This window comes from Malaclemys terrapin, chromosome 7 (assembly GCF_027887155.1).
Source record: "Malaclemys terrapin pileata isolate rMalTer1 chromosome 7, rMalTer1.hap1, whole genome shotgun sequence".
Taxonomy (NCBI): Eukaryota; Metazoa; Chordata; order Testudines; family Emydidae; genus Malaclemys; species Malaclemys terrapin.
In genome coordinates, this window is record NC_071511.1 from 4,592,799 (window position 1) to 4,608,063 (window position 15,265).

General features: G+C 38.5%; 1 protein-coding gene across 9 annotated transcripts in view; it reads right to left on the reverse strand.

Moving 5' to 3' along the window:
- The window catches only part of CADPS (calcium dependent secretion activator), a 357,481-nt gene that overhangs the window by 115,224 nt on the left and 226,992 nt on the right, over positions 1 to 15,265 (reverse strand). For all 9 annotated transcript variants that reach the window (XM_054035472.1, XM_054035467.1, XM_054035476.1 and 6 more), the window contains exons 11-12: positions 13,503 to 13,715; positions 1,860 to 1,996 (exon numbers count right to left, since the gene is read on the reverse strand). In XM_054035472.1, coding sequence (XP_053891447.1) covers positions 1,860 to 1,996; positions 13,503 to 13,715 — 350 coding nt within the window. The remainder of the gene's footprint in view (positions 1 to 1,859; positions 1,997 to 13,502; positions 13,716 to 15,265) is intronic.

The window sequence follows — 15,265 nt, forward strand, 5'->3', positions numbered from 1 at the left end:
GCTGCTTGTGAGCTAGTGGGATCCATGCTCCGTGCCTGACAAATGTCCTTTCCCCGCCTGCTCTATCAATAACCTCCCAACAGGGGGATTTCCATCAGCCCCTCCCTGCCCCTTGAGCAGACCTCCTTGGCATCCTGCAAGGACCCCCAGAGATCAGCTGCACAAGAAGTGAGCGGCTGCAGAGCAGAACGCAGAGCGCCTCAGACCCATAAACCCAACCTCCCAATTATTCCTTCTGAGCACTCCCAATGCTTCTCCAAGGTGAACATGGAAGCTCACCTGAAAACTTGCTCAGCCTGGTCCCTTCCTGGGCTCCCACCACCAGGACCGAGCAAACATGCAGCAACTGAGGACAACAAAGAGGACCCCAGACCTTCCCATCTATTCCCTGGCACATGCAGCACAACTGAAAACGCATAAGCAAACCCCCTAATGAACAGCTAGCATCAGAACAAAGTCTTGGCGTTAGCAGGAGCTGTTACTGTTTCAAGGGAGCCTCTTCCTGCTGCTCCGAGCGATGACAATAATTCTACTAAAGGAGGCAGAGGACTCCTGTCCTACATGGTTGTCCTACACTGCTTGGGAGAACAGGATGAGAACTACCACTTAGAATCAACTTTCCTTCATCTCACCATCACCATCCCCTTAGTCCATTGGAGAAGATGCGTTCCTGGATGCGGTAAGATGGGTATAGGTCACTGACAAAATACAAGAGAGCCCTGGGGTGTAGAGGGACTGGCTAGGTGAAAAAAATGTTTAATCCCAATGACAACTTCTGGGTGGTTTATAGGAGTATCATTTGCTTCCAATACAAGAAAGCTTCAATTTCCGAGCTTATGCCATTGGTAGAAGGTGAAGATTTTTGGCACACCAAACATTCCATGTACATAAAGAGTTAACTCTTCTGCTGAGATTTCCATGCATTATTTGGAAAGGGAGACCCAAGTTGTATTGCTGCTTGGCATAGGAACAGACCCAGGGTGCACTCAGGTGGGATCAGGATCTAACCCCTCTAGAATGCCATCTGCATATCGGGCCTGATCCAAAAACCACTCAGGTCTATGGAAAGGCTCCCACTGACTTCTAAGGGCTCTGGCTCTTATAGCATTTCCAACACTGTAAGTTACTGTTCATTCTAGAAATCCGCTGTACAAGTCCTGTACATTAGTATTTATTTGTATTATTGTAGAACCACGGACCTGCAATCAAAGATCAGGGGCCCATTGGGTTGAGTGCTGAACAGCCAAATAACAAAGATGACAAGTCATATTTGGACAATCTTAATATTTTTTTTCTGTTTAATCGGTGTTATAACACACTGGACCAGATCCTGCAATCCTGTCTCATGTGAGTGATCCCGACAACAGGACTCCTGAATGAATATAGATTACAGGATCATGCCCAACATCTGGTAACTTCTCAGACAGAGCAAATTGTTAGCTGCTCGGAACCCTATTCATCAGTACATACAAATACTGGGGCACATGTATTCTGGTGTAACTCTACTGACAAGGGGGATGGGACCGTACAGATTCCTTTTTCTCCTGTACCATCATCTGTAAGGCAATGGTGCAAACTGCAAAATATCATTGCTGCTGTCTATAATATTTCCCCAGCTGTGAGTTTGTCTTTGCAGGAGGTAACATTATCAAAAGTGCAAATATCAATGATAACACAGAATCGCTACTGCAGTTGAACAACAGTAAGTTCAGGGTATATTGCCTCTTAAAAATAACCAAATTCAGAGCTGGCAAAAGCAGGAACCACTCCTCAGGCAACATGGGCGCAGCCCCCACTTGCACTAGCTCTGACTTTCTTTCCTGGTGTTTATATCACTATAGACCAAAGAATATACTTGCCAGACAAGAATACGAATCATTAAGTCTGTGGTCCAAAGTGAGGCGCTGAACCATCTCAAAGAGTGAAGCGTGGTCAAAGTTACAGGGGTTGGAAGAGATAAATTCATCCATGCCATGCTTTTGAGCTCTATCTGCATCTGTTCATTTATACATATAGAGAAAGACACAATTTAGAGAAATACAGCACATTCTATTTGACATATACACGAGAGAGAAAAATATACACCATGAAGCATGAAAGCTAAATAATTCTCTTCCCCTATATTGCCATTAACTTTTATTTTCCCAAAATATATCCTTCACCTCCCATTGTCAACTTGCATCACGTTTTGACTATCTTATTGCATTCAGGCCAAAGCTTTTAGAATTAACATCTTGTCAACTGCTCTTTATAGTGCATTTATTCTGTATTTAAAAACAGAACACAAACCCAATAACTTATTCTGTATCTTACAAAACACAATAAGCTAACAGATTTTTGGCTTGCAAAAGTAAATTAACTCCTATTTAGTTATTTGAGATTAATTATATAATAGATTCTGCCATTCTAGTAAAGTTATGTCTGTAGCAATTTCTCTAAATTTACTAGGTTTTCTAGATATAAAACCAGCTATAATTTTTTGCATCAAAATGCCAATATTTCTCTCCCCCAATCTCAGATTTTGTTACAACAGCTTTTAAATGCTATCTCAATGAAATAAAAAAGATGCTCATTTAAGCATTGCTGATAAGTTAAATTGAGATGTAGTTTGTTGTCACGAAAGAAGTAGCCTGATTGTGTGCAGATTGAGTTAGCCATTTCAACAGACAGACAGAATTTACTCTGCTAGGATTATGAGCTGCCATCTTTTGTGAATTAATAGCCTCAACGTCTTCACACTTCTCTGATGTGGGTGACGTCTATCGGCACAAACTCCTAGGGGCTAACTAATTAATCTCAACATATATAACTAAAATTATACTAAATTCACCAGTGGAACCAAAACAAAATATTCAGTGTAGGTGTGGCCAAGGAGAGATCCCTAGGCAGTAGCTTTGTTCTATGGAAAATGACTAAATTAAAAGACACTTTTCACTCTCTTTTTGCATTTACTCAAGTTTCCTGCTACATGGGTTCTTGCCAAATCCCTCACAAATAGAGCAGGGTTTAAATCTCACTCTGTTTACAACTCCTAGGGGAACTGTGTGGTCTTGAAACAAGTACAGAGGCTGAAAGAGCACAAAACCACAGTAAATTAAAATTTAGTGTTTCTTACTACTAATTTGGTATTTATATTTGTTTCTAAACCAAACTAACCCTTTCCAATAAGACACAAAAATATGCAACTTAAAAAAAATAGAAGTAAGACTTATATGGAAGCAAATAATTATGTTAAATAGAAGATTAATTAAAGATTTAAAATTAACCTATGAAAGACGATGTCATTTTACAAGATGTCTTGGGAATGTCTAAACCCATAGATATTCCATCTATTATAGGAGACATTGTCTACATTTTTCTTGATATTCTGTAGTTAAATATATTGATAGCATTGCCCATCAGAATGACAACATAGATTCAAAACGTAACATTTCAATTAACTGCAAGCAATACTTAATTCGGCAGAAGCTTGTAATCGTTTTGATTAGAAATCTGCTGAACAGGTACTGTGGTTTAGAATGTATGTTACAGTACTGGGGCTAACTTTTTCTATTTTGTTCAACATAAAAATTCCCATTTGCCATCTATCTGCCTATTACCTGACCCACAACTAGTTTTTCCCTCCCTGTGACTCCATGCATCCAGCATGAAGAGAGAAACAGCAGGTCCATTTAGAGTTGATGCTGCCTACGGATTAGCTAGTGTGTGTGTGTTGGCTCCGACGTGTGGGGCAGCCTCCCCAACATGGAGAATTAGTGCATCACCTCCATGACACATTTAGTCTCCACCAGCCTACGGCATAGGATCTAAAGTGCACTCCAACCTTGGGTCTCTCATTGTAGCGCACTATCAACACACCAATAGGCTGGTTTCTATCTATTCTGACAGATTATGCCCCATCCTTTTTGTCCCTCTGGGCCAAGATCGATTTGATTAATATGAATACACTACTAAAGGTTTTGTATCTGCTGTTTTCAATTCCACATCTAGTGCCCATAAAATAGCTTTACAATTTTAACAGATATATCAAGGCTTTTTTTTAGTAAACTGCTGCTCTCAAATTTCCTCGAGTAGACTGCAAGCTGACAAACTGGCTGGAGGCCTTAATTTGCCAGTTCTGCTCAGATATTTTATTACTTTTCAATTATGAGCCAGGGTGCACTGTCAATCTTGTTGTTTAGCAAAGAGGATACTTTCTTAGCCTTGAGTAACCCAACTAGAAGTTTTAAGGGCCATTTCCCTCTTTTTTTGTTGAACCACTTTAAACTGATCTGCTAGAAAATATGTAACTATAAATTACTGCTACTTTCTCCCTTTCACACTGACCTGGGATGCCTTTCAATTTCTGTTCACGAGAGGGACATGGGGCAGATCCTTAGATGGCGTTAATCTCATAGTTTAACTGACTTCAATGGAGCTAAGGATCTGCTCATGGTTTTTGAGACCTCTCTGATCAAATATAAGTTTACAAGCCATCTACACCCTAGAGCAGAGGACCTATATAGGTCCCTAGGCACAGCCCACAAAGTTAAGTGGTCAGTAGGCTCTTGCCAAATTCCACTGCACTGTGGTAAAAATTGACCCCAAAGATAATTATACTTTCATTAGTCTTTGCAAAGCAATGCCTCACCTAGCTCCCAAGTATGTACCCACTTGAAATCCTCTCTATCCCCCCAAAGATCTGACGGGCTCAAAATGACCACATGAAGAGACAGTTACCGTAGATGGTATTTTATGAAATTGACTGACCAAGATGTATTCCAAAGAAGGGCAATTTGCATGAGTTCTGCTCATTAAAATTATTGAAAATGTGACCATTTCTGGCACAGAAAGTAAGCTTCACGACAGCAGTCCTCATCATGGTTCAATGCTGCAGCTCTCATCTACACAAAACCACTCATCATGTCCAGTAGTTGTTTTACGTAGGTAGACTGCAGGATTAGGTGCGCACAAACCACCATCTTGGATTGAATTGAGGAAATTATGCTTTCAAGAGGAGGTCTTTCATGAAAATCAAATGGGATTTGAATTGGAGATGTCTTTGGGAAATGATTCTATTGCATGTTACGCACACACATATTTAACTTAAATAAAAATATTGCACCGGTCTAGCTGCTCAAAATTCTCTGGACCATTTAGGATATGTCTCAGTAGATAAAAAATTACAACCCTACACTAAATTTGCCTTCGCTCACTGAATTATTTTACATTACAAAATAAATGCACCACTCAATCTGCAATTTGTTTTCGTATCTTGATTTTTTTTTAATTTATTCCCAAAACTGAATTTTAGAAGCCAATTATGCTAAAAACATTTACCTACCTAGGAAAAAGCAAAGCATAAATACCTTGCCCCAACCGCCTCAGACAGGCACTCAAGATTTTAAAGTAACAACTATATCTGCATGTAAAATAATGATTTTTGTATAAAACAGTCATCTTTCAAAATAAACAATTTGTACCGCTTGAACGCGCCTTTAAGCAAATTACAAAATAAAGGTAGATGGCTCAAACTCAGACCCAAATTGTACATATAATTTGTAGACACTTTTAATAAATCAGTAGTTTGGCCTTATGACTCTGATCTGTTCTTATAACAATGATAATTAAATACAAAGAAAAAGAGAGTATGTGCTGTTTCTGTAATTTACAATCCCTTTCCAAGGTGCTTTGCCAAGTTAGTTGGCACTTCTTTATTCAAGGCCTCAAGACAACATTATGCTACTGGCCAAAAAAAAGTTGTTTTACATCTTAGACTGTGAGTAAAGTTATACTGGCATCACAAACTCTATTAACCTTCGTTCTTGAAAACTATGCTGCAGCCTTTTATGCTAAACTTTGAAATTTACATTATTGCCCTTCTTAATACATTTCTCTTATTGCAATTTTATTTTATTCTACTTGTAGCATTACAAAAAACTGGCATGTCTATCTTGTCTGCCTTAGCTATCCTTACTGTGGTTCTCTGTCAAACACATATTTTGTATATATGTTTGAAGTCACAGTCTTAAAAATCTGTCAATGTCAGTAAGACATAGATATGAAAAAAAAGCAAGAAAAAAAATGCCCCACCACTCTGTTCTATTAGGGCAGTCCTTCTGTTATTTACGACAGTCAATTAAAAGCAACAGACAAAAAGGTCAAACATCCCTTTCTTGCTATTTGTGTTTTTGTTTTGTTTTTTTCCCCCTGGTGTCTTTTGCTACAGTAAGAATTTAGGCAGATTTTGTTAAGACTGCTGCAGTTCACAACTGGGGACAAGCTCCATAAAAGAATTCTTGTTATAAAAGGCTATGGGTAGCCATTTTATTGTAAGAATTTCCGACTCCAAATTATTTATTTTCAGTAATGAGTGACTTTGTTTGAGTACCAAGGGCAACTGAACATCCAGTAAATTTTACAACACATTTGTTTATAAAACTGTAAATTAAAAGGTGACTTTGTATCCTACTCATCTGGAAAATGTGTACTTGTCATATCTGCTTGACATTACAAGAATGAAGATGTGGTTTGGACGGTAACAAACAATGACACTAGTCAACCTCATCAGGAGACATGAAATAAAGGAATGACAATGATTGATGGCAGCTATTCATTTACAGATATTTCTAGAAGAGTCTTTATTGGCATGGTCAGACTACAACGCTAAGTTTTTCAGTAACTTAACTCTTCTTCAGCTATGCACAACAGTGGGAGAGAGGGCAAGCAGAACTGCAGGCGAACTCCCTGCTCATTGTGTTGTGCCACACAGTTGACTGCATGCTTTGAGGAACAGCTAAATTTCTTCATGGTCTCATAGATTAAGCAGAACTTACAGAGACTCTCAGAATGACTACTTGTTAACAAAACACCAAAAGAAAGTGCCCAGGAACTGAGGTTTGCTTGAATCTGTAGAACTGAAAACACTAGCTCACGCTGCTAGTGTTCTAGTCAAATAAATAAATTAATTAAATAGGACTTAAAGCACCATATTGTTGTTTCTTACTGAATTGCTGGCAATGATATTTGTGTCCCTTCCTCTTTATGTACGATATAATGTTGCCACTGATCAAAAGTCAATCCAATTAATATTTCATATTTTACCATGATTATGTCCCTCTCTGCAAACACTTATGCATGTAGCTTTACTCACCTAACCCATTGAAAGCAACGGGACTACTCAGGTGAATGAAGTTACCTACATGCCCAAAGTTACGAGCGCTCATTTTTAGTATTGTTACTGCTGTTTGAAATAATGAGACTAGTCTGTCACACTTTTTCTTACTTGGTTTTTACTTTTCCCTCTACTGGATATGAAAACATATTTTACAACTTCATTTTAAAGATTTAATAGTGAGTAAATCATTTTACTGTAAATTATTAATTATACTATATTTTTAAATGAAATCTAAGTTATTCAAGGTTCAGTAGTTAAGTGAATTGCAGTTTATAATATGTGATAAAACCAAGTGGTTCACAGAATAAGTAAAAATTAGATCTTAGAGAAAAGCTACTTCTAGGATAAAATATTTTTTAACTGTTTTTTTAAATATTTTGAATTTAATGATGGGGAAATATACAACTGTTTTAATAAGTCATTCATGCTTTTTAAAACACAAAAAAGCGATATATAGTTTATTTTAAATTCATGCAAGTTATGTGAGAAGTGAATTAATATTTTAATACTGCATTCCTGATATGTAGCATCTGCAAGTTGACAATACAAGAAGACATAATGTTCTCATGAGATTTATATATATATATATATATAAAATAAAGCAATTAAAGCACATCAGACGCAAATTCATTCATTCTTTCTTTCTTTAAAAAGTGTTGAAATCCTTAATTTTTACCAAGTCAATGTTGTGTGGCAAAGTTGGATCAGAATCCTCATCAGACATCCAAAAAATTTAAAAGATAAAAGAAAAGAAAAAGTAGTATCTGCTAAGAAGGGGTAAAGAAATTCTGCCTGCAACCTGGGGGTACATTTATGCAAGAAAAAAAAAGGAGTATTGTTTAATGCTCAGGAGGGTAGATACCACCTGCTCCTTCTCATAATTGCATTCAGAATACTCCAAATACATATTTGCCAGCTCTCATGACCAACAGCTTCTACTCCCTCTTAAGTAAAGTATGCACTCACCATGTGTTTGAGGAACAGCGTTTTAAACATGAATAAAGAATTAGTACAGTGTATATTTTATTTAAGACTGAACAAATAACTGAGGAAAAAAATTTTATTCCACAAGTTTAAACTATTATCTTTCTGTTTAAATAGGTATCTTTATAGGAAAATAACAAAAAGAGGATAAAAAGCTCTTCTAGCAATTTTCTTAATTTAGTATACTTAAAAAAGCATTTCTTTGATATAAAAATGACATTTGAGACCACATGTTAAACATTCAAGTATATTTGTTTTTGGGAATAGGAACAGTCCCTATTGTGACTAAACTATTTTAACGCATAGTGGATTGTCTTTCCTGTCTGGAAATATATATAGTAAACAAAGAGCTACAGTTTGTTTTCAGAATAACCCACTACTGATTTTACATGATCAGAAAATGTCAAACCATGAAGACTCATGCTTGGATGTGCAAGGAATGTCTTTCTGTTTTGGGTTTTGTTTCTTTGAAGTACACCTTGTCTTGCTCAGTTAGGCCTCTTCAGGTTTACTACCCTACCTTTCTATTCTTTGAGGTGTCCATGGTTACCCCCACACTGCTGGTGCACTACACCATGCTAATAATTGGAACGGAAAAAAATGATACAGTGCAAAATGATCTGTTTTCAGGCATTAAGCAGTCAACTAGATGTAAATTCCATGAAACAAAAAAAGGTATTATTTACAGATTTATTGTGATGTTAATTAATATTTACATCTTGGAATGAAAAATAGGAAATGTTAATGATTGGCTTTACTAAGAGGATCAATTGATGCCAATGTGAAAGCCAGGGAGAGAAGGCAATTATGCAAACATCACATGCATCCTAATTTCAGTATGGAAAGTTACATTTCAAACCTAAATTCAGGAAAATAACATGGAAAGTTTTACTAAAAAATCTAAACATGAGAAAGATTTAAGTGAAAAATAAGCACATTGCATATGTCAGATAATCTAGTCTGATTATCTGAGCTGTGCTAGCTACAGGGAAGCACTTACCCTTGAGTCCAGCTAGAAGTTAGCAGGGTAAGAAGGAACAAACCAGAATAACATAAAGACTAGCAACAAGGCTCAGGAAAGCAGACAGGAACCCTAACCTAGCGCTAAAGTACTTGGGTTCAAGCAAAGAATGAAAAAGAAAACTTAAAAAAAAATCCCCCAAAACAACAACGACACTTACAGCTGAAAATTTCTTATGAAGCTCAATAAACCTAGCCATTTATTATGGTGGAACAAATAATTACAATTCTCAAAACAGCCAACTCTTGGTATATGATGTGGTTAACAGCCATTAAATATAAACACACATTAAAAATGAAGTATAATCACAAGTGGTATGTAAAACAATTACTGACCAATCTTTAACGTTTAAAATAATTTTTTTTCAAAAAATGAAAGCTGAGTATGATTTTTTTTGGTTTAATGTACTACTGACATAGAATGGACAAAGATTGGTGCTCCCATACAAGTGACCACTTTTATGAAGCTTAATATATTGCCAAAGGGTATAATATACTTGGCAGCATTATTAACTACAGTACTGTACATCATTTCAACAGTAAACAAGCATGGCTTTGGGATTTTTCTCTTATAAATGCAAATATTTGAGAAAAAGTATAGCTTTGTGTTAGTGTATTTTTTTCTTTTAAATTGTAGCAAAACAACAATAAAAAGGCAGAAATTCTCAGTCTAACAGGTGCTGTTTCACCCACGTAAAAGGGATTGTAGAGTCATATAAAAATTAATGAATAGCAGGATCTATTTTTTTCCAGTATTTAAATCGCACAAAAAATACACTCCACCCTTGCTTAGAGCTGTTTGTTTATTTCAAAGTCAAGTGTTGCTAGCCAGTTAGAAGACAAGTTGAGTAATGCATAAAGTTTATATTTGCTAAGTCAAATTATGTGGGAACCAAATGAATTCAGCATTACTCCCAAGTTTCCCCACTGCAAAATGTGTTGTTCTCAAGTTTCTGTTTAACAGACAGCTACATAACAAGACTGGGGTGTTGGATTTGTGTGTGTGCGTGTGTGTATAACAGAAAACAGTTCTACCATCTTTAAGCTGCTTACTCTGCCCAGGAAAGCAATAACAAAACAACTTATAGAGACACTGCTTTAACATTTACTTTCTTGCAAGTGCTTCGTTTGCCAAGAACTTTACCCTATAATAAGCAAGAAAAAATAAGATCTGCAAGGTATATAGTTAAATGCACAAGAATAAAGTGCTTAACAGTAGTCCTTACCTTTCTGCAGGCAACACAACAAATAAAACAACCCACCCCCAGCAAACCAACCCCCCTTTTAAAATGCAATACTTGATTTGTTAGAAGTTAAAAGATTTAATCCAGATCTCTATCTATAACCAAAACACTTGACTGTAAACATCATGTGTGCATGAAGGACTCGCATCTGCTTTTTATGACTTAAGCTGCATGTATTTTACTACCCAATGATCTTTTAAATGAGCACAATATTCTGTCCACAGAACATACACTAATATACAGGCATAAAAAAATAAGCTATTGGGCCTAGCTCCTTACTGCTGCCATCGGCAGAGAGCAGCTGAAATGCGTGGATGAATCTGGGCTCTGGCATGTTTTCCTCTTTCCCCTTGTCGCTTGTGTAGGAGGATCTGTTCATCTAGATACTGTGGAAGAAATATGCAGGCGTTTGTCTGGGTTCCCAACTCTGCACTTTGGAATTACCCTCTTGAAAAGGTTTTTTTTAGCAACTTTAGCAGTAAGGGGCTCCAACAACAGCAAAAGTGGTGTGGAAACCATTCTGCCAATGAGTCTTGGTGGTAGCGTAGAGGCCAAAGGCTTCAGATCTTAGGCTGGTGAGGATGGTACAAGGCCCTGAGAAGAACAGAGGGCTCTGCAGGGATGGCTCTTTACTCTAATTGATCACAGAGGATGAATTTAGGGGTCTAAGATCCTGGCTTCTTTAGTTGGAAGGAGGGAGGTGAAAACCCAGCCTCGGTGGAAGAATGAGAAGGAAAGTGCAAGTTCGAACTTGTGGAGTTTCTACACCTGTATGTATGGATAGTGTACGGGAATATACGGAGCATGGGAGAATGAAGGGGCATGCCCCAAGTCTTTGATGGAGGTTGCATAATGGTTAGAAGAAGCTAGGACTCCTGTGTTCTGTTCCTGACTCTGCCACTCACTCACAGGCAAATCGCTGAACCTCTCCATCTCAGTTTACCTATCAGTACAATGGGTACAATCCTGCTTACTCCAGCCCCAGAGGACAGGATGCAGGCCCCGACCATGGGCAGAGTGTGGCGCTGAGTTACACCCCTTGGTACTCGTTGTCTTCAGTTCCTGTAAGGTGGTGGGAAAGGCCTACTGCAAATGCGTTTGATTAGTGTATATTTGTTAAGGATAAAGGTGTCTGAGAATGGGGACCTGCAAACGCGTGGACCAGACTCCCTCCCCAAGTATGGCCCCTTTGTGCTGCTCTTGCAGAGCAAAAAGACTCCTCGGTTGGCATTGTCAGCTCTTAGCCAGGTCTGGTATAGGGTTATGTTGGGAAGAGAAGGGCTGTGCCCAGGGCTGCCGGTCTATAGCAACCATGCCGACAGGCAGCCCCTTACAGGATGCTACCCGCTAACATACTTTGCAGTAGCTCTGAGGCTGCCCTAAAATATGCCGTAGCTGGCACTGAACCAGCCACACTCGGGTCCTTGCTCCACCCCCTTCCTTGGTGCTTGCTTACGATACTTACGAAAATGGCTACTGACCAAAAAAGTTTTGCCCCACAAACAGATGCAAGGAGGACAGGATTTTGAAGACCCTTTTGACAAAGAATTTGGGTGGGTGAAAATATGATCCTTGTGATTGCACCAAGATCACCATGCCCCAGACAGGTCTATTGAATAAGCACAAGACATATGGGTTAAATCTCCCAACATGTAAGATGCTCCTGTTAGCCAGTTATCTACACTCTCTTTCATGGCCCCAGGCCATTCTAGGGTCCAATCCTTCAGTCCTTAGTTAAGTCAATGACCCCGTAGGTCAATGGGAATTTTGATTCTGTAAGGTCAGAAGCAGGACCACAGAAGGGAAAACACGTAATATGCATTGACCAAGCTGTATCATGCTATGTTCTCATTGATGTTATAAGGGGACACAAGATATGCAGTGCAGAATAGAGTCCAAACTATGCAAGTACATGAAGCACAGTAAAAAAGGTCCAATAGTCCACATGTTCTACATGTCCCACAATTGTATTCTATGGGGACTGGAAATATAGTTCTTATAAATCCCGAGACTAGTATATTAAATCCTGATTTTTCAAAAAAAGCCCAAATGATGTTAACCCTAAGTAGATTTCACCTTATATGGACAATATAGTTCTAAATTCCTTGATCATGTCAAAATATTCAAAACAATTACAGTTCTATAGATCCTATTTTAATTGCTCTTCAATTTTAAATGTAAAGTTGATTTAATTAGAAGAATTTCTTAAGGAATTTATGGTCTTTTCCTTATTTTACCTAGTGGTTTCAGTCTCTTCTTGATGCACATGCATAATTCTTGTTGAAGTTAAAGGGAGATACACGTCCACAATTAAGAGCTATGAAAGGTGGTACTAAGATATGTTCAAGAAAAAATGTGCACCTCATTCATCCTTTTTTTACTTGTGTTGGCTTCTTATGATTGTTTAAATAATGGATTTTTGTTTAGTTTAAAATCAGATCATATTGACAAGGCAAAAAGAATCATGCTAAATATAAAATTCAGCAAACTATGAACAAACACACAGCATGTGCAGATAATCAAGAGTTATAAGATGAAAATTCACATCTACCTGATCTGTAAAAGCAACCTAATAAAAATACCACACGCTTTCCCATAGTTTAAGTTTTCAACAGGGAGCCTCTTTTTGTGGGTGAGTTTTGCACCTTCACAATTGTACCTATGTTTTTGAATGTGCAATTGAAGTGTGGGTGTAAATCTGGGCACTTGCACCTCTAGGTACCTGATCTCTGGTGCAAATCAAATTCGCTGATCTGGACCTGTGACTTTCTTCTTGTGGATGGGAAAAGCATTCCCGTAAAAGAGAAGGTTGGGCTTTAGCCCTATTGAAAATGTTTCTCCCAGAATCTCTCTTCTATCAAGTATTGCACTTTAAGATACTCATTTTACAATCTCCCCTCATAATTTGTTTCTTGAGTTTGATTGTGGGTAAAACACAAGGTTAACTGGTTATGAATTCACTGATGTAAGAACAGCTTAGAAATCACAAAAAAATATTTCAAAAAGTTGGAATTTTGTGTCTGACTATTTATTCACATCAGTGCAGAAACTCTTTCCATCAGAGACTTCTGCTGTCTAGGAGAACTTTATTTACTTACAAAATTGAGAGATTGGGGCATCTAGCTGGGGAACATTTCCTCCCTTAGCATTAAGCTTTTGAACTTGGGTCGGTGGGACAGGTTTGTGGGACTGGCCGGTGGCCCGGTACATGGCTTGAACCCACAGGATACGGTCCTGTTCATCATCACTTGCGAAAATCACTGTGTCTCCTTCTTTCACTGCATTGAAAAATGTTCTGCCACCCTCCAAACCTGGCAGGAGAAAAAAACAAAACATTTTAACGTGGTAACAGAGATTCGCAGAGCTTAACAGCAGAACTGATCATTCTGCACAACACAGGGTGTAGAATTTCACCCAGTGATTCTTGCTTTCAGCCCATTGAGCCAAAACATTCCTTTTAAAAAGTAACATCCAATCTTGATGTAAAGACCGCCAGGGATGGAGAATCCACCACCTCCCTAGGTGACACATTGGATAGCTATAGCCATGTGTGTGTATCAGCTGCTCTCAGTTACTCCAAAATAACTCGATTGACTTTAGAGTCAACAAGTTGCGTTGGTGTTGCTGGGAGCACAATGTGTGTCAAAGGGTTTAAGAAACTTTTCAAACTGTTTGATCTTAACAGTCCAATGGAGCATTAGATTGTTTTTACAGAAGCTAGATGTCAGTTATATGTAACATTTATCAGCCCTTCTCTTGACATCAGGTGTTTGGGCCTGGTGCTGTAGTCCTTTTTCAAGCAAAACTCCCGCTATCTGCCGTGCCCTTAATACAACCCCCGACCAATTCTCATCTTTGAAACGAGACTCGGGGTGGGGATAGGGCTTCATGCATTTCTCTTTTCCAGAGGGTGCATGTTTGTTTCTTTCTCGCTCCCTGATTTGGGGCCAGATTCTGACCTCAGTTACAACAGTGTAAACCTGGAGTAAGAGAATCAGATCCTTAGCAGCTGGTTTCTGGCTAGTTGCTGAAGTCCATTTAAGAGGGACGAATACATGCATTCCTCTGTCTACAGTAATCCCAATCTGTACAATCCCAGCCCCACTGAAGCCAATGGGAGTTTTACCACTGACACCGCTGTGGCCATGATTTCAGAGTGGCGTGGTGCGGTCCTTCCTAGTTCTTCACCAAGCTGAGCTGGTCATCTTTGAAGAACAGCTGAGCTCCCAACAGCCCAAAGTAGCATATCCCATCTGCTCAGATTGGAATGCAGTGTCACAACTCAGCACAGAGAACCAGAGCCCGATGATGAGTAGCACTGTCCTTGCCAAGTGGTCCTATTGAAATCAGTAAGGTGTGGTGCTACTCAGCGTGAGAAAAGGGATCAGGAAGTGGACTATTGTGCATACAAACAGGTACAGGAAAGGCCATGGAAAAGCCAGATCAGTGAACATGACACTCTGGTTTTGTAAGTATTTTTTTTTTATGATGAAAACAGGTACATTGGTTGGCATAGGAGGGGTGGGCGTGTGTGTCAGTGGAGAATAACTTGAAGGCTTAGGCTGGGATTTTCAAAGGTGACTAGCTCAGTTAGAAACTCAGTTCCTACTGGTTTTACTGGGAGTACCTAACCCCCTTAGGTTCCTGTGAAAATACCAGCCTCTGTGCCATTAAGAAAGCCATTTGATAATATTTCATCTTCAGCTGGTTTCCCCACATCAACTTAGAGGCTGTGTGGTTTTCAAGTTTTGAACAGATAACGATCAGTATAAACACAAACATATGTATAAGACAACCAGTCACGGTTTAGCAACAAAGACAGAAAAAAAAAAAAGGATCTGATTTTGCAGCTATATTTTGC